We start from the raw sequence: 23,016 nt of genomic DNA on the forward strand, positions 1-23,016 counted from the left end.
ATATCCTACAGAATTCTTTTGACTATTAATTAAGATAACACATACTAAACACTTTGAACCCGAAAAAAAGTACAAAGTTCAATAAATGACAATTCTTACCGTTAACATAATCCTTATCATTACCTAGGAGGCTACAGAAAAATGACTCCAGAGAGCACAAATGAAGTTACCCTCAGAGTAAAGATAATTACACTTAGCATGGAAGGAATGACATCAAACTATAGAAAAACTAACCAAATCAACAGTCTCTAACTGTGTAGCTGAGGAACCTGGAAAACATAAACCCTTCAAGGACTGCAAAAGCTTTTCAGAAAGTACTGTAAGGAAGGAGACAAAAGCAAACAGCGAACAAATACTTCTCTGGACACCAAGAGACTCCTTTTTAGAGGAGCATGAATATCTCACTTAGATATTAGATATCTCACTTAGATATTAGAGGAGCATGAATATCTCACTTAGAATATCTCAGAATGTCATGAAGGGATACCTAGGCCTACTAATTACTAGGATAGTAAGGACCAGAAGGCATTCAGTTATACCCAGTTTTGTTAATAAAGTGTATCACTTAAATTAGAAACAATCAGGTAAATTTTAAGATTATGCTAAAAAAGAGTGGTCTTTATAAGATGTAAGAAGAAAGGAGACTAGTGAACTGACAGTGTTACTTGAGTTTACAAGAGAAGTATAATGCCCACGCATTTGTGTTATAGGCAAGATGAGCCTTTCGATGACATGGATAAAATGTTTCTTTAGACTAATTATTTATTCCATCTGATTACTCTGATTTTTTTTTTTTTTTTAAGAGAAAGAGTGTGTGAGCAGGGAATAGGGGGAGAGGGAGACAAAGAATCTCAAGGACGCTCCATGTTCAGCACAGCCTGACATGGGGTTTGATCTCACAACCCTGAGATCATGACCTGATCTGAAATCAAGAGTTGTACACTGAACCGACTAAGCTACCCAGGCACCCCTATTATAATGATTGCTTTAACGTCTCTATTAATTCCCAGACTTCATGCTCCAAAAGGGCAGGGATTCTTTTTATTATAGTCTCACCAATAATCTTAGTATCAGTACAGTCCCTGGCAGAAGACCTTCAAATCAGTATTTGTTGAAGAGTGAATAACTTCTGAATTTCTCCTGATTCCGAGAAGGGGACAATGAAGTTGGGTACCACTCTACTCTCTAAAATGACTATCTGTGTTTGCTTCCTACAGTTAGGTTTACCAATAGCCCAATGTTTTTTTTTCTAAACCTGTTGATGTGAGTTGCCCTTGTTACTATTTGATAATTTAAGTGGTAATTATGCTCATCAAAGAAGGGAGTGTGGAAAGAGAATAGATTCTATGAACATTAAGCAGTCTCTAAAACTACGAAGGCTAAAAAGCCTCAATAAAGGTAACTCACTATAATAACTGGTGTCAAAGTAGTGTGGGTAAGAATACTGTAAAAAAAGGTTTAGGAAACAGAACCTAAAAATCTTTAAGAGCTTTTAACTGTAAGGAGTTTAAGGATTAGAGGATCTTATCTTGATTTCCTATTCTATATTATGTTAGAATATATATAACTTATTTGGAACATATACAGAAAAGGTCTTAGCCCTATATCCAAAGAGGAGTAAATAAATGTATGTTTAAATGTTTTAAAATAGAAAAAAATGAGTTATGTATGTTACTATCGTTTGATTCCCTTTCGTCAATCAGCTAGTGACCCAGATCATATTGGATAAAAAGGCTTATTACTATTTCACCAAGAAATGATGTAGTAGTCACACATAAATAAAATAACCATTTGCATATTGAAAAATCACTGTTTTTTTTACCCCATCTTTGCATACATCACAGTGTATTGTAATTAAAATGCCTATTTACTCAACAGAATCCCCCACTAAACTATAAATCTCTTGAGAAAAGGGACTGTGTCAATTCCTACTTTCATAGTGTCCAGCACTTGGTACTGCTTTCCAAATGGGTGCTCCATAAGCATTTTTTAAATGGGAAAAAAAAAAAAATCCAACCCTCCTTTTTTATCTGACTAGTATAATATAGCTGTTTAGTACCATTAATAATAAAATAACATTACATAGAAAAGATGAGTTCTTACCAACTTATAGCCCCTCCATCACACTTCTTCATAAGCAATGTTTTCCAACATTCATGAGTAGATTTAATAACTTCAAGAGCAAAAGCCTATTTCAAACCAAAAACAGACATAAAGATCATATCATTATAGTAACATTGAACTATTTTCCCCATGACAGCTTATTTTTAAGAAAATGAGCTCTGGAGTCAGGCAAACCTGAGTATAAATTCTGGCATCCTTATTTATCAGCTGTGTGACTTTTGAGCAAGTTACTTTATCTAACTAAGTCTCAACTTCTTCATCTGTAAGTAGAAGGTAATGGAGATAATGTAACTTGGGGGTTGGTAAACTAGACCCAAACAGGCCAAATCTAGCTCACCACTGGTTTTTGTAAATAAAGTTTTATTGAACATAGTCATGCCCATTCATTTGTGACATGGCCTATGACTGCTTTAGCACCACAATGGCAGAGGTGAGAAGTTGCGACAGAGACCATATAGTCTACAGAATCTAAAATATTTACTACCTGGTGCTTTACAGAAAAAGTTGCCAACACCTGATTTAAATTAACCAGCTGCTAAAAGGATAAACAAGTTGTGCAAAGTGCTTAGTCTAGACCCTTGCCTGTAAGTAAGCATACACCTATTAATTCCATCACCATCAAAACTGCATTCTAACTGTATAATCATTTTAGAATATCCACTGTCTAAAAGTAGTAAGCCTCCTAAACATTCTCAAATTTTTTCTTAGTATAAATTCCTACTGTGGCCCAAAATGCAAAATCAACAATATATACCTCTTGTTAGATACATATCTAGAAGACTATCTAAAGGAACACTTGCTTTGTTATTCCAAAGCAGCAAATTTCGTTTTTCTCCTCCTAATGTTGCTAATTTTCCTTAAGGAGAGTCCTTATATATTAACTAATTCATACTACCTCCTTTCTCCTTCTATGACAACTAAACACATTATGATAAGAAATGAAGAAAATAAAAAATCTTGGAAACCAAGATGTAATAATAATGAGAAATGTACTTCTGGGTAGTTGGGAAAGTTCTTTCAGCTCTATTGTTGCCTGAGATAAAGGAGTATGGCCCAAAGAGGCGGTGTTGGGGAGTTCCACTTAAGATCTGGGACAAAAAAGCCAATTTATTGTCCGGATAATACAAAGAAAGATTTTTAACTGAATCATTCAGATAATTATGATTATTTAGAATCACTTTTCCACCTGCTTAAAGGAGTTGGCAGGAAAAATCTTTTTCAAACATGGTGCCATCTTTTCAAATATGGTTTCACTTCTATGTGGGACATAAAAAATAGCATGGAGGACATTAGAAGGGAAAAATGAAGGGGGGGAACTGAAGGGGGAGACAACCATGAGAGACTGTGGACTCCGGGAAACAAATTGAGGGTTTCAGATGGAAGAGGGTTAGGGGGATGGGTTAGCCTCGTGATGGGGATTAAGGAGGGCACATATTACAACGAGCACTGGGTGTTACATGCAAACAATGAATCATGGAAAACTATATGGGGAACTATTAAGTACTGTATGGTGACTAACATAACATAATAGTAAAAAAAACATGGTGAAGAGATACAATTTAATTTTCCTGAGTTAGGCACTATATTTTAAACAGAAGTGGTAAAAAGCAATGAATAGGATATTATGTTCCAAAACCAGGTTGTATAACTGATCTAGTCTTCACTCAGAAAAAAATTAACATTTATCAAAATCAAGCAAAAGAAAACAAAGTAAGACAAAACAACAACAACAACAAAAAACCACCCCAAACAACCTCATTCTATAAATTCATGATTTAGCAATTTAACTCTGAGGCAGTAAGGAACCACAAAAGTTCAAATAAAAATACAAAATATAAATTTTTTTACAGGAAAAAGACAAAAAATAATTTATCTTATAAATTTTTAATATTTTATTTTTAAGAAAGAGTATCGGGGCACCTGGTGGCTCAGTGGGTTAAGCCTCTGCCTTCTGCTCAGGTCATGATCTCAGGGTCCTAGGATTGAGCCTGCTTCCCCCCCTCTCTGCTTGCCTCTCTGCCTACTTGTGATCTCTATCAAATAAATAAATAAAATCTTAAAAAAAAAAAGGAAGAGTATCTATTTGAAAACATTTTATATCTACATTTACTAAGTCTTAGACAAAGCCTTCAAGATCTTAAGGATTCTTTGAATGCACCTCTTCAAAAATATTAGGTCAAGCAATAAATTCTTATATAGCAAGATATTTATTATAATTTTTAAGCTTCCATTCACGGTGTTTATTTTACTTATACTTTACTTATTAGTACCCACTTTAGTGTTGGTGTATGTATAATTTAAATAATGGTGATAACTTAAAAAAATATTCCATGACTTAGACTTGATGTCTTTGGTCCATTTTCTCCATTTGTGTCATATCAGACAAACTTCATGGTAACTCTATGGTATTCTAATAGAAAAATCTTATGACAGTAAGATAATTCAAATGTTTTCTTAATTGTTAAGCAGCTTAAGTCAGTCATGGTAGACTGAACTCTTAAGGGGGAAGCCCCTTTGGATTTACAGTAAGTAAAGTAAGTAACTTTCTCCTCTCCAGAATAAGAAATGGAAGTTTCTTCATACACAGTTTGTAGAGTTAGACTAACGATGGAAATCCTTCATTTTCTGAGATGAGGGAGTTGTCAACAGATAAAGAGATGAATATATGTATGTATCAAAGCTTATTAATTCACTTAGATGTCCTGAAAAAAAAATCCTCTTAAATATATATGATAAAATGTCCTTAAATACTGAAGTCAATATAAAGCACTTTTGTTACCATGTTACATAAAAATATTCACATAAGAAACGCCCCAAAAGAAGTATTGTACAAGTATCATGAGGTCCGTTTTCAAATAAAGATTATCATTTTCACCTTGTTTTTGAATTCTCCATTAAAAGCAAACTGGTTTTCAGGTTTTCCTTCTGGCACCTTATAAAATCTAAACCAATTAAGCGTAGCTTCCAAGTAACCTGGTTTGTATTTCTTAACATCATCAATATCTGCAAGTGAAGAAACAAAATGCTTTTTGTTAAAAGCTGAAATCCATTCTCATTACTGGTAAAACACTGGACTACAGGAATCCACCTCTGGGGTTATCTTTCAGCATAATCATTAACACGTACCATACTACCTCTGGACTGGAGATTTTTTTTCACATGTAAAACATTACTCCATTCTACAACATTTCTTAAGCACCTTCAGATAGTATGGCAGGCACGGGGGATAAGCAGATGAAGGCAACAAAGTTTTTTTCCTCAAGGAGCTCAGAGGTCTAATTAAAGCAAAGAGACAACTAACAGCAATGTAGTAAGTGAGATATACTTAAGGACTGATGTCATTTTGTGAGCAAAAGGGCTTAAGAATAAGATCATTTAACATCAGGGATCTGTGTTTTTGAAATATTAAGCTAAAGGACAACTGAAGATAAAATGGAGAGGGCAGTCCCTGGAAGAGGATACACTAAAGTCAGATGAGAAGGGTTTTACACACTTACACACCAAATACTTAAGTTTCTCATTCTGTGTCAGACATTGTTCTAAGCAGTAAAGTAGAAGAGTAAACAGAAATAAGCCCCTACGCTCATGGTTTATATAGTAGGAAGAGACAGACAACAAACAGAGAGACAAATATACAATGTTTAGTGGTACAAGTCTGATGAAGAAAAAATAAAGCAGAGTACGAAAGAGAATGCATATGGCAGTTTTAAACAGAGTGATATCTGGATGGTTCAGTTTTTTTCATTTCAAATTCTGTAATGATTTCTAGGATTTAAGTTCTATTACCACAAGAACAGCTCAACCATCACATTTTGAGGACATTCATTAAAGTAATTGGAAATACTACTATATTAATAACAGACCCTTCTCCAAAAGAGGTCTCCAAAGAATGTATCCTTTCCAATAAATATCAATTAAATAAAATATGAGGAATAACTAGGTAAAACTAGCAATCTGTACTCTCCACCAGACTTTGACTTAGGGGAAATTTATCATAGTCCTTTATGCACAATATAACAGCCATGACAGCATTTGAAAAATGAGAAACTTATTACTAAATATAGATGGGATTGGGATAATTCAAAGACCACTGGTTTCAGACCTGCTCATCCAAGCCTCGTGGGAATCTCCATTCACAGGCATGATAGGGAAAGGTAAGCATTTTGCAGGCATGAGTTAGGAATTACGCTTTTGTTTGCTGTGCTTGCCTTTTACCTGTTTCGTCAAGGTTTTGTAATAGTTACATTATGTCTCCAGAAGCCAGATGTTTCATGTAAGTGAAATGAGTGCGGTAAGGTAGACAGCGTAAGAATGGCAGAAACCACAGCAAACAGAAGCCTGAGTATGCTACCTTAAGGCAATCAAATTTAACATTTTTAAATACATTAATGGGCCACATGTCTATCTCAAGTAATTCTGGGGCAAACAGCAGAAATATTACAACTAAGGGAAAAAATAATTACTTGAAACTGAACACAGGGCACACCTACTCTATCAATCACAGTCAATACATACTTTTTTTCAATACATACTTCTAAGTAATGGAAGATGTTAAAGATAGGGAATTCTAAAAAGACTAAGACCTTTTTAGTATTATATGTTGTATCTTATGTCATAGAGTTCTTTGTCATGTCCAAAATAGAACACTCAATATATATTTCATCTAATACTCATTGTTTCCTCTTCAAATTCTGATTTTCTTCTTGCCACACAGAAGGTGCTTCTTGCTAATGTGAGCTTTCTATTGATCATTTTCCCACATACTGTATTTTTGCAAAATATCTCTTAAACTGACTGATGAGTTCCCCCCTACTCATTGTTTTCTTAGAGGGAAAAACAATCTTTTAAATTCACTGAACTTAATGCAGAAATGCAATGCAATTTAATCAATGGTTCAAAATAAATAATTTTCTATTATTTAAATCTGATTACTTTATCATTTTACCTTACCCAATCTACTGTTCTCTATCCCATGGCAATTTTTTTTTTTTTTTTTTTTTGGTAAATGCTTTTTAACCGAGTGACTTCAAATAAGAAAGGAAAAGCAAAGTTATCCAATATCTAACTCGGCTTAGGCAGCTTTCTCTTCAGACATTATGAAGGCTTGTTAGGCAAAGACAACAATAACAGAAACCTTGACAATTTAATAATGCCAACAAAACACTCCAAATGTAAGATAAACATTCCACTCTCAATTAATTATAACCTAGGAAAAAAAGATGTATTTTCACACACACACACACACACACACACACACACACACACACTTCAAAATACACAAAAACCTCAACAGCAAATGCCTCAAGCCAAAAATCTTATATCTAATACCAACAGCCAGTTCAATTAATTACTTTTCTGAAAATATGAAAAATTATACCTACAATCTATAAACTGATTTATAATTTTAAAAAGACGTCATTTGTTCTTCATAAGCTGAACAACTTCATTTGTTCTTCATAAAACGGAGAAGTACATTCATATTAAATATAAGAAAACTACAGCTAAGAAAATGCAAAAGAATTGCCAAACTTTGTACAGTACATTCATGGCATAATTAGTATTATAAAAGTCTTCTAATTTCATGAATTCTGCTTTTTCTTCTATACTGTAGAGTTACATTGTCACAGGTTTTCCTTATGTTAAAAGAATACAAGTGTAGATGTTCTTTTTAGTTTTATTGTGGTAAAATATACACAATATAAAATTTACTATTGAGCACACCACAATATTATGTAACCATCACTTTCACACACTTGCACAATTTTTCATTAGATGTCATTTTTTTACTATATATGTTAAGAAAAACAGTAGTTCTCTAGAAGTCATTTATTCCCAATCTTGGAGTTAACTTTAAATGGAAGTTTTTATTATAACAATTACACAACCTATTTTCAAGATGAACTAACCGAACAATAAAATCAGAATAATCCAGAAGAGTTCTTTTACATAATCAAGCCAAACATTTCAGTATGTTTTTAATTACGAATCAAACTCTTTTAATTGAGATCTACTTGATCAACTCTGTGGATTATTAACAAAGACTTTCCACTTCTGTAAAATACTCTGACTGATGTCCATAGTGGTATGTATGTTGAGTCTGGTAGACAACTCTGGAATGAAGTCCACACTTTGCTTGTACCAGGTAAGTTTTAGCTTTATCATGCATCAGGTGTGTTTACGCCCAAAACATTTATGCCAATTGTATCAGTAGTTAAAATCTTGAGAATTAGTAAAATATTATATAAGGCAATGATTTTGACAGTACAAAAAAAGATTCTGTTTCTGCAAAAGTAATTTGAATGTTTTGAAAGAATTCAATAAAGTGTGTTGCTAAAAATACCTGTTGTCAAATTAGGCCTGAGTAAAAAAATACTTAAAGATGAGAAAAAGACATAAAAATCTATAATTATGTATCTATCTCTGCAAAAAGGATTTTAGATATGAAAGGTCAGGGACAGCCTCTGATAAAATGTATTTTAGCAAATTCTTGGATGAAGTGTAGGAACAACTCACTCAAATATCTAGAAGAGGAGTCCTGAGAGGAAGATAGAAAGTACCAATATTTTGAAGTATGAGTGTGCTTCACATGTTTAAGGAAGGCAATAAGAAAGCTCTATGTTTAGAGCAGAGTGAAGAAAGAGTGTAAAGAGAGGAAATGAGAGGGGCAGCCACAGGCCAGTCACAAAGGACTCTAAGGGCCATCCTTTTTGAGATGAGAAGCCAGTAGAGGGTTCTGGGCTGAGGAGTATGGGTTTTAGGAAGCTCGCTCTTTTTGCTGTGTAGGTAAAAGGCTGTGGAAAGGGAGAAGCAGAAGGAAATCAAGCAACAAGCTACACAGAGAAGCCACACAGATGAAATATGATGAGGGCCTAGATAAATGGTAGTTTTGTGGAGGTGGTGACAAATGGTCAATTGGGGATATTTTTAGAAAGCAGAACCGAGGGGAATTACCAATGAAAGAAAAAATTAAAACAAAAACCAGTAAAGACCAAACTTACATAAAATTTAAAGTTTCAAAGAACTAAAAGGAATAATTAGAAATATTAAGTAACAATTTAAATTATAGTACAATTAAAAGCAGTTACCTAAATATCTATCACCCTAGTTTATTTTTTAAAGCTCCATAAAAGGTGTCATACTTCCTACAAGTAGCATACAGCCACTATTTACTTTATAATAAATCTGTTTCCAAACTTGAAAGTTTAATTAACAAAGATTACATGGAGTTTCCTTAAGAGAATTTTTATATTAAAACTAAAGATATATAATTTATAAGTAATCATAGTTCTTTGTAAATCCACTGGAATATTTATAAATTTCTTTACTAAATGCTAGCTTTAAGGCAAAACAGAAAATGATGATGCAATAACAAATTTTAAAACTTAATTTGGCTTTTCCAAGTTTAGCACTCTCCTGTTTTAGTTTTTCTTAACCAATTTTGATTTAGAAATTTATAAAAGCAAAGAAATTAATCTAAAATATCTTAGTCAAAACCCATCATTCTGCCTGTAGACAATAAAGGATTGTAACACTTCACATTTTTTAAAAGTAATTTTTGTAACTTATCATTTTCCTTTATCAGAGATATTGGTATAGGTTTCCTGTAATCTGGTTTCTTTTCAATATATACCAATTCACTTGTTTCTAAAACCTAAAAAAATGTCACAAATTGTGATCTACTAAGCAAAAAGAAAAAAAAGTGGTCTGTGAATTGAAGTTTCTTCTGTTCTTTTTTACTAAAAATACACTCTCACACAAGGGAGAGTTTCTAGTCATATTCAATTTTACCTAGATTTCAGAAATAAATGATGTAAAAGAGGTGAAAAGTTGAGCTGATAAGGTTAATTTCATACAGAGAGCTCTCAAAAATGAGAAATACCTAAACTATGAGATCTTTTAATCTAGAGATACAGTAAAGCAATAATGTATCATTTTTAAAGTTTTAAATTTTAAAGTTTTAAATTTTAAATTTTTAAAAATTTAAAATTGAAAATAAAAATGAAGATAAATGTATTAAAAATAAACAGAACATAAAGAAATTTTAAGCATGAGAAAATGAGGACAACACATCCAGTAAACAATACAATAAATCTAAAAATCAACAATGAAAGATTTTAAATACTCTCCTGCCTACCAAAAAAGAATCATACCCAATCCCCTCAACTTTTTGTATAACTAAAAATTGGATATTGAAAACAAAACAAAAAAAAATATACTCTTTGTTATTTACTTAATGAAAACCTTTTTTGGTCCAAAAGGAAATGAAAACTCTTAAGAATATTCAGAAAATAACAAAAATAAGAACACTCCAAGTTTTTAAGAAGAAATAAGGTAAACTATGAAAAATATCCCATTTGGAATGGCACTAAGTTCAAACTTCAGTTCTGGCACTCACAGAGTGCATCATCTTGGTCTGTGTGTTTCCTCAATCACAAAATGTACAAAATCAAGGTTGTTGTGAAGATTAAATAAGATAACAAATTAAAAATCATTTAATAAAAAAAGGGATAATTCTTAAGAATTATAATTCTTCCAATCCCCTAAAGCCTTTTCCATGGAATGTAGACACAGTTATATTCACAGGCAAACCTAGAGTCTTACATGCTCAAAAATAAATAAATAAATATGAACTAATAATTAAGAAAATTACTGAACAAATTTTCATTAATACTGACAGTTATTTGATGTTTAATGTGTATGCCTACTAAGAAATTGAAGATAGGCATTGATATAAGCACTGTAAACAAGCAGTAAAATTAACATAAATGGCATCTGGACATACACACACATAAACACGTGCACACTTAATCATAACATTTTTCTATAGATATACTTTTTCTTATGGTAAAGTTCAGGCCTCAAATGAATTTATAATTTCTTATTTAATGATGTACACATTTACCTTTATTTCTAGTATTACTGCAGTTTAGTTCTTATAAAGTTTTTTCATTTCTACCATGTTTAAGTTAAATCTAAACAACCATTTTTTAAAACATTTCGAACAGAGAGGGATGATAAAAATAAAATCCCTTTATTTCTGAAGTGAGACTCACTCAGTTCAAGTACACTAAGCACATTATCAATTAAAAGCAATACCCTACTATCTGAAGCACTTCCCTTTATAGAAAACAGAAACCTCTGACAAAAATGAGGCAGTGAATTCATGTTTCAACAAACTCCCTCAGGTTTACCTACACAGAGATAGAAAAAATAAAAATAGAAAGCCAAAAATACTCAAAAACAAGATAAGCACCATGCAGACTCAATATGGAACAAAAATACCTGTCAGGTAAAAGCAAGAGGACCATAAGATTTATTGCACATACTAGAATATTTCTGGGACTCTTAATCAAGAAAAAAAAAACAGCCAAAAGAAACCAATCCTGAGATGACCCCTGCAAATGAGGATTTTAAAGTACTTATTATAAACACAGTCAAGGACATTAAAAAAAATACGATTATGAAGCATTAAACATGTGGAAATTTCAGTTAAGGAGGAAAAATAAAAAATATAAATATAAATAAATATAAATATAAAATATATTTTATATATTTTTTATTTATATTTTATATTTTATATTTATATATAAAATATAAATATTTAATTTATATTTTATATTTTATATTTATATATAAAATATAAAATATATTTTATATAAATATAAAACTATCAGAAAAAAGAACCATATGAGGGAGTATATGAAATGAAAAATCAGATGGGCTTAATAGCAGAACTTGGACATGACAAAATCACAGAAGTAGAAGACAAAAACAATCAAAATTATCCTGTCTGAAGAAGAGTAAGGAATAAAGACTGTAAAGACATAAAGAGAGCTTTTAGTAACCAGTGAGACAATAGAAAGTGGTCTAAAATATGTGTATTAGGAGTCTCAGAATGAAGGTGAGAGAATGGGGTAAAAAAGATTACAGTAAGTAATTTGGGTTTTACCCAAATGTGGTAAAAACATGAACATGAAGATCTGCAAAGTTCATATATCCTAAGCAGGATAAATATAATGGAAAGGACAGCTTAGCATATCACAGAAAAACTGCTGAAATCTAAAAATAGGAGAAAATCATTAATAGTCTGAGAAAAAAATTATATACTAGATAATAATACATTAACTGTTGATTTATTATCAGAAACAGTGGAGACTAAAAGAAAATGGAACACCTTAACAAAAATCTCTTTAACTCAAAATTCTACATCCAGTGAATTTATACTTTCAAAACAAAGGCAAGAAAAGACAGTATCAGATCAATGAAATGGAGAGAATTCATCACCACCAGAACTGCGCTATAAAAAAATGCTAAACTCTTCATGTTGAAGTTAAATGACACCAAATGGAAACTATAGATCTTCAGCTTCTTTTTATTTTCTGTAACAAAATATATAGGTATGGACATGGCAAATATGTGGGTAAATGTAAAAAAATTTTGTGTGTGTGTGTGTGCGTGTATGCGTGTGTGTTTCTTCTGGTTTCACGAATTTCACAAATCAATTTGTGTTTGAGAGATAGATGCAATTCAGCGTAATGGTCCCTGAAATTTTGTAAATTACAGGCAGCAGCATCAATAAAGTACTGACAGTGCCAAAAAAAAAAAAAAAGCCAGAATTTTAAGTATAAATATCTTCTCCTTTAAAATAAGTAAAAATTCACCTATTTTGGATTTATTATTTTCAGATTTTGCTCAATACACTCATCTATCTATTTATCAATAACTACATGCATATTCACTTATTCATCAATTTTAAAAATCTATTGAGCACCTATAACATGCCAGGCACTATAACAAGCCTTGTACTGGAAAAATTAGAGCTAAATACCTAGACACAAATCTAACATAAAATGTAACGAGATCTTCACAATAATCTACAAGTACTTTACTAAAAGAAATAATAGAACTCCCGAATAAATGACAAAATAAATAAATATATTCATTGATGCAAACATTTATTAATGATAGCATAAATCCTTGACAATTTGATCCCAAAATTTGCACAGAGTAAAGCATAAGAAAAACCAAAATAAGTCTGAAAAAGTAAAACTAAAAGAGAAAGATTTGTCTTGTAAATATTTTATTATGAGGCTATAATAATTAAATAATATGGTACTAGCTCAGGAATAGATCACTGACACTAAACAGAATCCAGAAACAGACTCTTGGTATAAATAAGAATGGAATATATGATAAAGGAGACATTTCAAAACGGTGGGAAGGAAACAAATTTTTCTGATAAGTGGTGTTGGAAAAATAATACATATGGAAAAAATAAAATTCCACATAGACTAAAGATCTGATTGTTAAAAAAAAATACATAAGAACAAAGGAAACAAAAAGAAAAACATCTTTTTGACTATGTAAGAAATCCTTAAGAAACAAAATGTTGAAGTTACGTATAGAAATGATGGACAAAAGGAATACATCAAAATTGAAATCTCTAGAAGCCAAAAGGCCACAGTTTCTCTGCAGATGAGGAGAAAATATTTGCAGCCTAAATGATAAAGAATTAACTATGAAAATATCCAAGCAACTTCCAATATCAATAGAATATATCATCTCAGTAGAAAAATGGTGAGCATTAAAATACTAGCCAACAGGATCCAACAGTACATTAAAAGAATTATTCACTATGACGAAGTGGGGTTTATTCCTGGGCTGCAAGGTTGGTTCAACATCCACAAATCAATCAATGTGCTACAATACATTAATAAAAGAAAGAACAAGAACCACATGGTACTTTCAATAGATGCTGAAAAAGCATTTGACAAAGTACAGCATCCTTTCTTGATAAAAACTCTTCAAAGTATAGGGAAGCCACACTTTGGCTATTCAAAGCCATTGGGTATTCAAAGCCATCTATGAAAGTCCCACAGCGAGTATCATTCTCAATGGGGAAAAAATGAGAGCTTTTCTGCTAAGGTCAGGAACACGGCAGGGATGTCCATTATCACCACGGCTATTCAACATAGTACTAGAAATCCAGCCTCAGCAATCAGACAACAAAATGAAATTAAAGGCATTCAAATTGGCAAAGATGAAGTCAAACTCTCACTCTTTGCAGATGATATGATACGTTATGTGGAAAACCCAAAAGACTCCACTCCAAATCTGCTAGAACTTGTACAGGAATTCAGTAAAGTGTCAGGATATAAAATCAATGCACAGAAGTCAGTCGCATTTCTATACACTACCACCAAGACAGAAGAAAGAGAAATTAAGGAGTCAATCCCATTTATAATTGCACCCAAACCATAAGATACCTAGGAATAAACCTAACCAAAGAGGCAAAGAATCTGTACTCAGAAAATTAGAAAGTACTCATGAAAGAAATGGAGGAAGACACAAAGAAATGGAAAAACGTTCCATGCTCATGGATTGGAAGAACAAATATTGTGAAAATGTCTATGCTACCTAAAGCAATCTACATGTTTAATGCAATCCTTATCAAAATAGCATCAATTTTTTTCAAGGAAATGGAACAAATAATCCTAAAATTTATATGGAACCAGAAAAGACCTCGAATAGCCAGAGGAATGTTGAAAAAGAAAGCCAAAGTCAGTGGCATCACAATTCCAGACTTCAAGGTCTATTACAAAGCTTTATCAAGACAAAGCATTATCAAGACAGTATGGTACTGGCACACAAACAGACACACAGATCAATGGAACAGAACAGAGAGCCCAGAAATAGATCCTCAACTCTATGGTCAACTAATCTTCGACAAAGCAGGAAAGAATGTCCATGGAAAAAAGGCAGTCTATTCAACAAACGGTGCTGGGAAATTAGAATAGCCACATGTAGAAAAATGAAACCGGACCATTTCCTTACACCACACATGAAAATAGACTCCAAATAGGTGAAGGACCTCCATGTGAGAAAGGAATCCACTAAAATCCTTGAGGAAAACACAGGCAGCAACCTCTTTGACCTCAGCTGCAGCAGCTTCTTCCTAGGAACATCGCCAAAGGCAAGGGAAGCAAGGGCAAAAATGTACTGGGACTTCATCAAGATCAAAAGCATTTGCACAGCAAAGGAAACAGTTAACAAAACCAAAAGACAACTGAAAGAATGGGAGAAGATATTTGCAAACAACATACCAGATAAAGGTCTAGTATCTAAAATCTATAAAGAACTTATCAAACTCAACAGCCAAAGAACAAATAATCTAATCAAGAAATGGGCAGAAGACATGAACAGACATTTCTGCAAAGAAGACATCCAGATGGCCAACAGACACATGAAAAAGTGCTCCACATTACTTGGCATCAGAGAAATACAAATCAAAACCACAGTGAGACACCACCTCGCACCAGTCAGAATGGCTAAAAGTAACAAGTCAAGAAATGACAGATGCTGGCGAGGATGCGGAAAAAGCAGAACTCTCCTACACTGTTGGTGGGAATGCAAGCTGGAGCAGCCACTCTGGAAAACAGCATGGAGGTTCCTCAAAAAGTTGAAAATAGAGCTATCCTACAACCCAGCAATTGCACTACTGGGTATTTACCCTAAAGATACAAATGTGGTGATCCGAAGGGGCACATGCACCCTAATGTTTATAGCAGCAATGTCCACAATAGCCAAACTATGGAAAGAACCTAGATGTCCATCAAAGATGAATGGATAAAGAAGATGTGATGTGTTATGTGTGTATGTATATATATATACACACACACATATGCGCAATGGAATACTATGCAGCCATCAAAAGAAATGAAATCTTGGCATTTGTGACCACGCGGATGGAACTAGAGGGTACTATGATTAGCGAAGTAAGTGAATCAGAGAAAGACAACTATCATATTATCTTCCTGATATGAGAAAGTTGAGAGGCAATGTGGGGGGCCTGGGGGGTAGGAAAGGAATAAATGAAACAAGATGGGATCGGGAGGGAAACAAATCATAAGAAACTCTTAATCTCACAAAACAAACTGCGGGTTGCCGGGGGCGCGGAGAGGTAGGGAGAGGGTGGTTGGGTTATGGACACTGGGGAAGGTACGTGCTATGGTGAGTGCTGTGAACTGTGTAACCCTGGCGATTCACAGACCTGTACCCCTGGGGCTAATAATACATTATATGTTAATAAAAAAATTTAAAAAATTTAAAATTTAAAAAAATTTAAAAATTTAAAAAATTTAAAATTTAAAAAAAAAAGAAAAAAGAAAAATGGTGAGCAATATGCATAGGCAATTCACAGAAAGGAAGATACAAATAATAGCTAATAAATAAATGAAAAAGACCCTCTATCCCAGCACTAAGTAGAATAATGCAAAGTTGAATAAAGATACCATTTTTCATCTATCAGATTGGCAAAACAAATTTTTTAAATGCTTGGTAACAGTTTGTCATTGAAGTTTCAAAATTTATAAATTAGGAATTATTTATGTCCTTCATATAAATTAGGAAATTGGGGTTACAAAATTTGCTCAGGATCTCAAAGGACAGAGTAACCTCAATAGCTTTAAATCTAGGGTGACACCTGTAGGTGTGTGTGGCGGGGGAGGGATATCCTCAAATTTGATTAGGTGATTACATCTCCTACTTAAATGTATATCAAATCTATTATCAATTATTCTAGATTTCAAGACCTGAATATCCAACCAGCAGAGGATAAGCTAATAGAATGATTCTCTACTTGGATAAATCTAGAAGAATCACCCAAGGAGCTTTATCAAACTATACATACAGATGCACATTTCTTACTTCCTATGCACATCCCCAAACTAAGAACCACCTGTACTTCCATGAAGAACATCTAGAGAAAAAAAATTAAAATGCTGGTTTTATCTGGTTTATTTCCACCAAACCATAACATGAAGGGAAGGAAGCATATAATCAGCTGAGGATTTTTTTGTTTTTATTTTTAGATAAAAACCAGTAACATAAATGTAATGCCATATCTCTTTGCTCACATTATTTAAAAGAAAAAAAAAAAACATTAGGAAATGGTCACATGCTTGAAATTTTGTCCAGGGAGGATTTAAAAAAAAAAAAAAAAAGGAAGAAAGAAAGAAAAAAGAGTTTCCAATTCTATGGGACTTTACCAAAGGAAATGATGCAAATGCACAAAGCTCTCCTTCCAATTCAGAGCTGCTGCACTCAGAGAGTTGAGTATGTGTGCAAGTGGCCTCTAAACAAAATCCGTGGGAAGCAAGAACATATGTTTCTAATGATATCTTACAAACATTCACAAGAAACAACGGTTCCATTCCATAACACCTACTGCATTTTCTGCATCACAAACAGAGGCTAGATAGCCTCTAACTACTATCTACTATTATCTAACTATCACAAACTGAGCTAGAGCTCAGTGAATTAATAGTTTGAATAGTTTCTGTTTACTCATATCTCTGATTCAGATTTTTTTTTTTCACACTGCTCTATGTATCCAGGCTTCATAGCACAGACTGAGAGGCAGCAACCCCCGTTTTGTTAACTTTTCCTTCTCCATTACCCTTTTCTACCAATTCTACTCTTATCAACACCTGTACTAGAACATATTAATATCATGAAAAACAATGGAAATTAACATACATCAAAAAAAGTCATACCAAACAAGGTAATTCTACACAGAGGCCTATTTGTACTGTATCAGAAAAACCTCCTGGAAAAGAGCTGATAAGATTTTTTTTCCAAAAATATAAATATTCATTGCCATTTCACAAGAAACTTTATATGACCAGTAAAATAAAAACTATCTAGGTGCCTTGTACATAGCACAAATTCAAATATTTTTCTAATCTAATTTTAATTTGAAGCATATAACAAAGTGGCTAAATACGCAGGTTTTGGGTTGGAAAGCCCTCCAATGAAGTTCCCACTCCATCATCTAAAAGTTACCTTAGCGTAAGATACGCCAGGCACCTGGGTGGCTCAGTGGGTTAAGTGTCTGCCTTCAGCTCAGGTCCTGATCTCAGGGTCCTGGGATTGAAGCTCCCTGCTCAGTGCACAGTCTGCTGCTCCTTCTCCCACTGCTCTGCCCCCTGCTTAGCATGTGCTCTCTCTCTCTCAAATAAACAAATAAAATCTTTCAAAAAAAAAAAAAAAGTGCCAATGTCCCCGAGATCTACCTCGCAATCCTTTAATTTAAACTGTTTCCTTTAGCATTATCTTTGAAGATAATTTATTTAGGTGTTTCTACTTTAAAAGAGGCTGAAAATAATGAATTAAAAATATTTCCTAGAACAACCAAAATTCAGAGATTGGTAAATGATCCCTAGGGTTTTTACCATTAGAGGATCAATCCTGCTACACTTTTAGAGATGAAGAAACTAAAGCTTCCAGGAGTTACATGATGTTTCCAAGGTCAGTAACTTACACAAGAGAGGATTTTAGAATTTAGGCCTCCCCTACTCTTCCAACACATCACAGGAACATGACTGAAGCTTAAAAAGCACTGGAAGACGTCAAGGTTTCAAAAAGAAGTAAGAGATTCCCAGTAATTTAATTCTATTCTTAATTATAGTACATTTCACTCAATTCATCCCTGTTCCTCAAACTGCCCCCTCCCAACCCCATCCTTACATACCCATTACTATTAAGGTATGGCAATTAATGAAATGAGAGGAATGAAGATCAAAAAAGCCATCTTTTTCCTGGGACCTCTAATCACAAGTATCCCATTGATGCCAAAATTACTTAAGAGCCAATGGTCAGTACTCCCAGAAAGCAACACTGTCCAAGGCCAGGGATACATCTGATTACCCCAGCAGTTTTCAGAGGGGTGGTGAGATGTAGTGAAGAGCATAAGCTCTGGAAACCAAATGGTTTCCAGTGGCTCCCTGTATGACTTTAGACAAGTTACAAACCACCCCCAACCCCACAGCAGTGCCTCAGTTTCTTACTCTGAAAAACAAAGTGGGGGGGAGGGGACACTATCACATTTTGCTTGAGCTTGTGTAAACATCAAACAAGATGAACTCAGCATAGTTACTAAACATGCAGGAATTGTTGCAGAAATATTAGAGCTTTTGGGATGACAATGGTGACATGCTAGTCCTCTTTTGTGCCAAAGAGTACATGCACAGAAAAGCAAACTGAACTCTATTCTTTCTGGTTATAAAGGTTAACACAAATATTTTCCTTTAAGATTTCTGTGCTATTCTCTATTTCTCCCCTAAATAACAATATTAAATTGTGTTTTAGAAAGTACGGAAATCAAACACCATGTTAATTTGCTTATTTTTAAAATAATAATTGCAGGGACACTAGAAGTTCATTTAGAAAATAAAAATTTGAGCCAAACAGATTTGGTTTTCACATGTTTATTACCATCTCGAAAGACATAAAGGGAACTACATAATTTTATTTGACTTTTAAATTTTTCTTTTCTTTTTTAAAGATTTTACTTATTTATTTGACAGAGAGAAAGAGAGAGAGCATGGGAGGGGAGACGGTCAGAGGGAGAAGCAGACTCCTTGCTGAGCAGAGAGCCCGATGTGGGACTTGATCCCGGGACTCCGGGATCATGACTTGAGCCAAAGGCAGTCGCTTAACCAACTGAGCCACCCAGGGGCCCTGACTTTTAAATTTTTCTATCTGTAAATTGAAACTGTACGTATATCAAATTCTAAGACAAGTATGATGCCTGCCTTTGAAAAATTCTCAACTGCCTCATTTTAAATAATCCCTTTTTCACTCATGCAGTTTATTAATTCCAGAATGTATCTACATCAACATAATTGTTCTGATTTCAATTTTTTTTCTAATTTTTCATTTTATAAAACTGCAATATCACTGCATGAGCAACATTTAAATAAAGAGGAGAACTAACAATAGTTTTCATTTATTTACCACTCTGAAAGTTGAAGTGGCTTCTGGGCCTATATTACCTCCTAATATGTTACTTCACCTGACATAAGGTCCTCAGGCATCACTGGCAGGTCTGAAGAGGCTCAAACATCTGTTTGGAGAATATGCGAAGCTCTACATTACAGAAGGTGGTTAATTTAACCAAAAGATAAATTACACATGCCCTAGCATTTCAATCTTCTTAAAAAGCTCTGAACTTGTTTATTTCATAACCAAGCGCTATTATCTCTAATGGACAAGGCATTCTCTAGTAACAATTTAGGAGCCCTGGGAGTCTTTTTAACTCTTTCAGGCCATTAAGGTACCATTATGAGCATTAGAGCCTGGAACCTAATTATAGTGTATTAAATGGTCTTAGTGCTCTTCAGGTGTTAATGAGCTAGCCAAAGTGACCGATTTTCTATCAGGGAGTACAAAGAATTTGTTTTTAAATGTTATTTAGACTATTTTTAGATTTTCACAGTGGCTACTCCAGTTTCAGAAGGCAAAACTTGGAAGATTCAAATAATAAGATTAAAGTTATAGAACTATAGCCAGCAACCACAGCTTCTTTCTAATTGAAATACGTTCTCTGATGCAACGGCTAGTTTCAAATTAGTCACGTCAAAATTAAAAACTATAAATATTAGAAGAGGCTATTATAGTCTACCAAAGTTTGCACATACATTCATTTGGATCAAAAAAGTTACTTCATAATAAAACAACCCTAAAACATCCTGGCAGAATCATAATTCAATGAATTAATAAAGCAAAAAATAAATTAATTTTAAAAATATATATGAAAATATGGAAGGACATACTGTCTATAAATTAAAACAGACTTCTGTTTTCAAAAAAGAAAAAATAGGTACTGATCATGTCAAAAACAGCTTCTTTTTCTTAAAGTAGTGGAAATTAACAAGGATTTATTTTTATAAATGTCTAAGTAACAATCAAAGTGTGTAAAAGGTAATTAAAAAATTCTCTATCAATTTCTGTATTATACACATCCTCAGAAAACTTAAGAATTTTAAAAATTCCAGATAGTTACTCTTTCCTACATGATTTTAATCTCTCCTGTTGATCCATCTAATAAAAATGCCAAGAAGTATATAGACAGCAAATATTTAAACTGTCATAAAATCATTTACTCCTTTGTGATTAAAAATATCAATTCATATATACTAATTTATATTTAAGGTTACTGCATTATATATCAAAGTTTTTAGGGAGAAGGTGACCAAAAAAGACATTTCTAAGATGTATGGACTCAGAATCAATCTTCCATGCGTTTTCTTTAAAGAATTTTGGGAAATACATACTGGCCAACAATAAAAATGGGAAACAAAAAAAGAGGACATGAAAGAATCTAAGAAAAAATAGAACTATTAAGCCAGGGCAGTTGAAAGAAGCCCCGTGATGATCGCTGTGTGGCAAGCTGTTCTCTCATATCCATAAACTGGTCTTTCAATAAGAAGTATGACAAAGGAGGTAACTAATATTCACATAAAGACTGTAAATGCTAGTTGTTATTTTTCAATTTTCAGATTCAAGATATCAAACATAAAAAACAGTTAAAGAACAGAATTTAAACATTATAAATTCAGACACACAGAGCTAACATACAGTTCAGAGAAGGTGGTCTATAAAAAAGACAAATAGCACAGAAACCTCAATGCCCTAGTTCTATACAGCAACCACAAGTTACTGTTCAAAATTAATGAAGCAATAAATAGAGCTCAACGTGTAATGCTTAGAGTTATTAAGATAATCGAAGACAAAATGTAACAAAATCCAAATGTTTAAGAAATTAAATTCCTTTGGTTTTCAAAGCAGCAACCTGAGTCAAAAGGGAAAAAACATAAATTAAGAGAGGTGTAAGTACAATGCTTTGAGTAGAGACGCAACCACTCAGGAGAACTAAAAACATAGGGAAGAAGAGATGAGAAGTCAGACAGGGGATGAGAAGTGGGAAGGAGAATTTTACTTTTTATTTCAGATACCTTTCTTTTATACTTCTGAGTTTTTATTTCCAAGTATATGATTATTTTTATAATTAAAAATACCATCCACAATCCTTTGTTGTGATTTTAAAAGGGACACATTAAAAGATTTTAAAAATATTGCCAAATTCAAGATTACATATTGTTAATTTTCAAAGATGTACAGTAGAGACAGAACAGCAAAAATTTTTAATATCTGTTAGCTAATATTTTTGTTAGCTAATATTTACTTAATCACATGACACCAAAAACACATTTTTATCTTACTGTAATAAAATCATAGGTTGTTACAATAGGCATTTCATCTAATCTCAAAATCAAGAAATGATAAGGTCCCCCCTCCCCTGCAGAAGTTCTATTTTTAACCTGTAACATCATATAAAATAAGTTATGTGCTTATAATACTTAAGCTCCTGCTGAATTATAAGTTAGGTGCCTTTAGAAGATAGATTAATTGTTATAAGAGAAAGCTATTAAACAGTGTAATTAAATCACATAAACTGATCTTCTAAAAAATTCCTTGACAAATTTAGAAAGCTTTCAACATCTGCAATTCCTGAGCATCTCTCTGTTCTCATCCCCTCTAACGCCCCGCCTTTAATAGGTGTTAATGACAACACAGACAACACCAGGCTAAGTAATGAAGAAAAAAGTTAAGCTTAAGAATGATACCTGTCCATTAACATTTGCTTAAGCAGCAGGACAACAAAAACTCTTCTTTTGTCTGAAATAGTTGAGAGAACATCTGGATAATGTTTGGAGACATAGTAAATACAAATCAAAACTTGAGTTTGAATTAAAAATAAAGGCTCCTCTATAGCGTTATCCAGTATTCCATGATTCATGATTTAAAAAAAAACTTATACTACAGTTTTTTCAGCCTTTTACTTTGTACCTACATCTATTCCTTGGGTCACTGTAAAATAAGAAAGAAAAGAAAATTCAATAAAGATATGTAGAATCCATTACAATAATGTGAAGGTAAAAGAAATGAGAAGTAATAGAAGAAAACACAACTCTTACAACTACAAAACTTACTTTACAAACTCTAGATATTTGAGTTATTACTTCAGGTACTATCCAGAGTGAACACTAT

The 23,016-nt window shown here is 33.0% G+C and overlaps 1 protein-coding gene across 4 annotated transcripts in view; it reads right to left on the bottom strand.

Moving 5' to 3' along the window:
- The window catches only part of PPA2 (inorganic pyrophosphatase 2), an 88,668-nt gene that overhangs the window by 26,984 nt on the left and 38,668 nt on the right, over positions 1–23,016 (bottom strand). For all 4 annotated transcript variants that reach the window (XR_013966459.1, XR_013966460.1, XM_080797529.1 and 1 more), the window contains 2 exons: positions 5,000–5,127; positions 2,104–2,189 (listed from right to left, as the gene is read on the bottom strand). Coding sequence is in view for 2 of the 4 variants with exons in the window: in XM_080797529.1 (XP_080653655.1) it covers positions 2,104–2,189; positions 5,000–5,127 (214 nt within the window). In the remaining 2 variants the exon portion in view is untranslated. The remainder of the gene's footprint in view (positions 1–2,103; positions 2,190–4,999; positions 5,128–23,016) is intronic.

This window comes from Martes martes (assembly GCF_963455335.1).
Source record: "Martes martes genome assembly, chromosome: 2".
Lineage (NCBI taxonomy): Eukaryota > Metazoa > Chordata > Mammalia > Carnivora > Mustelidae > Martes > Martes martes.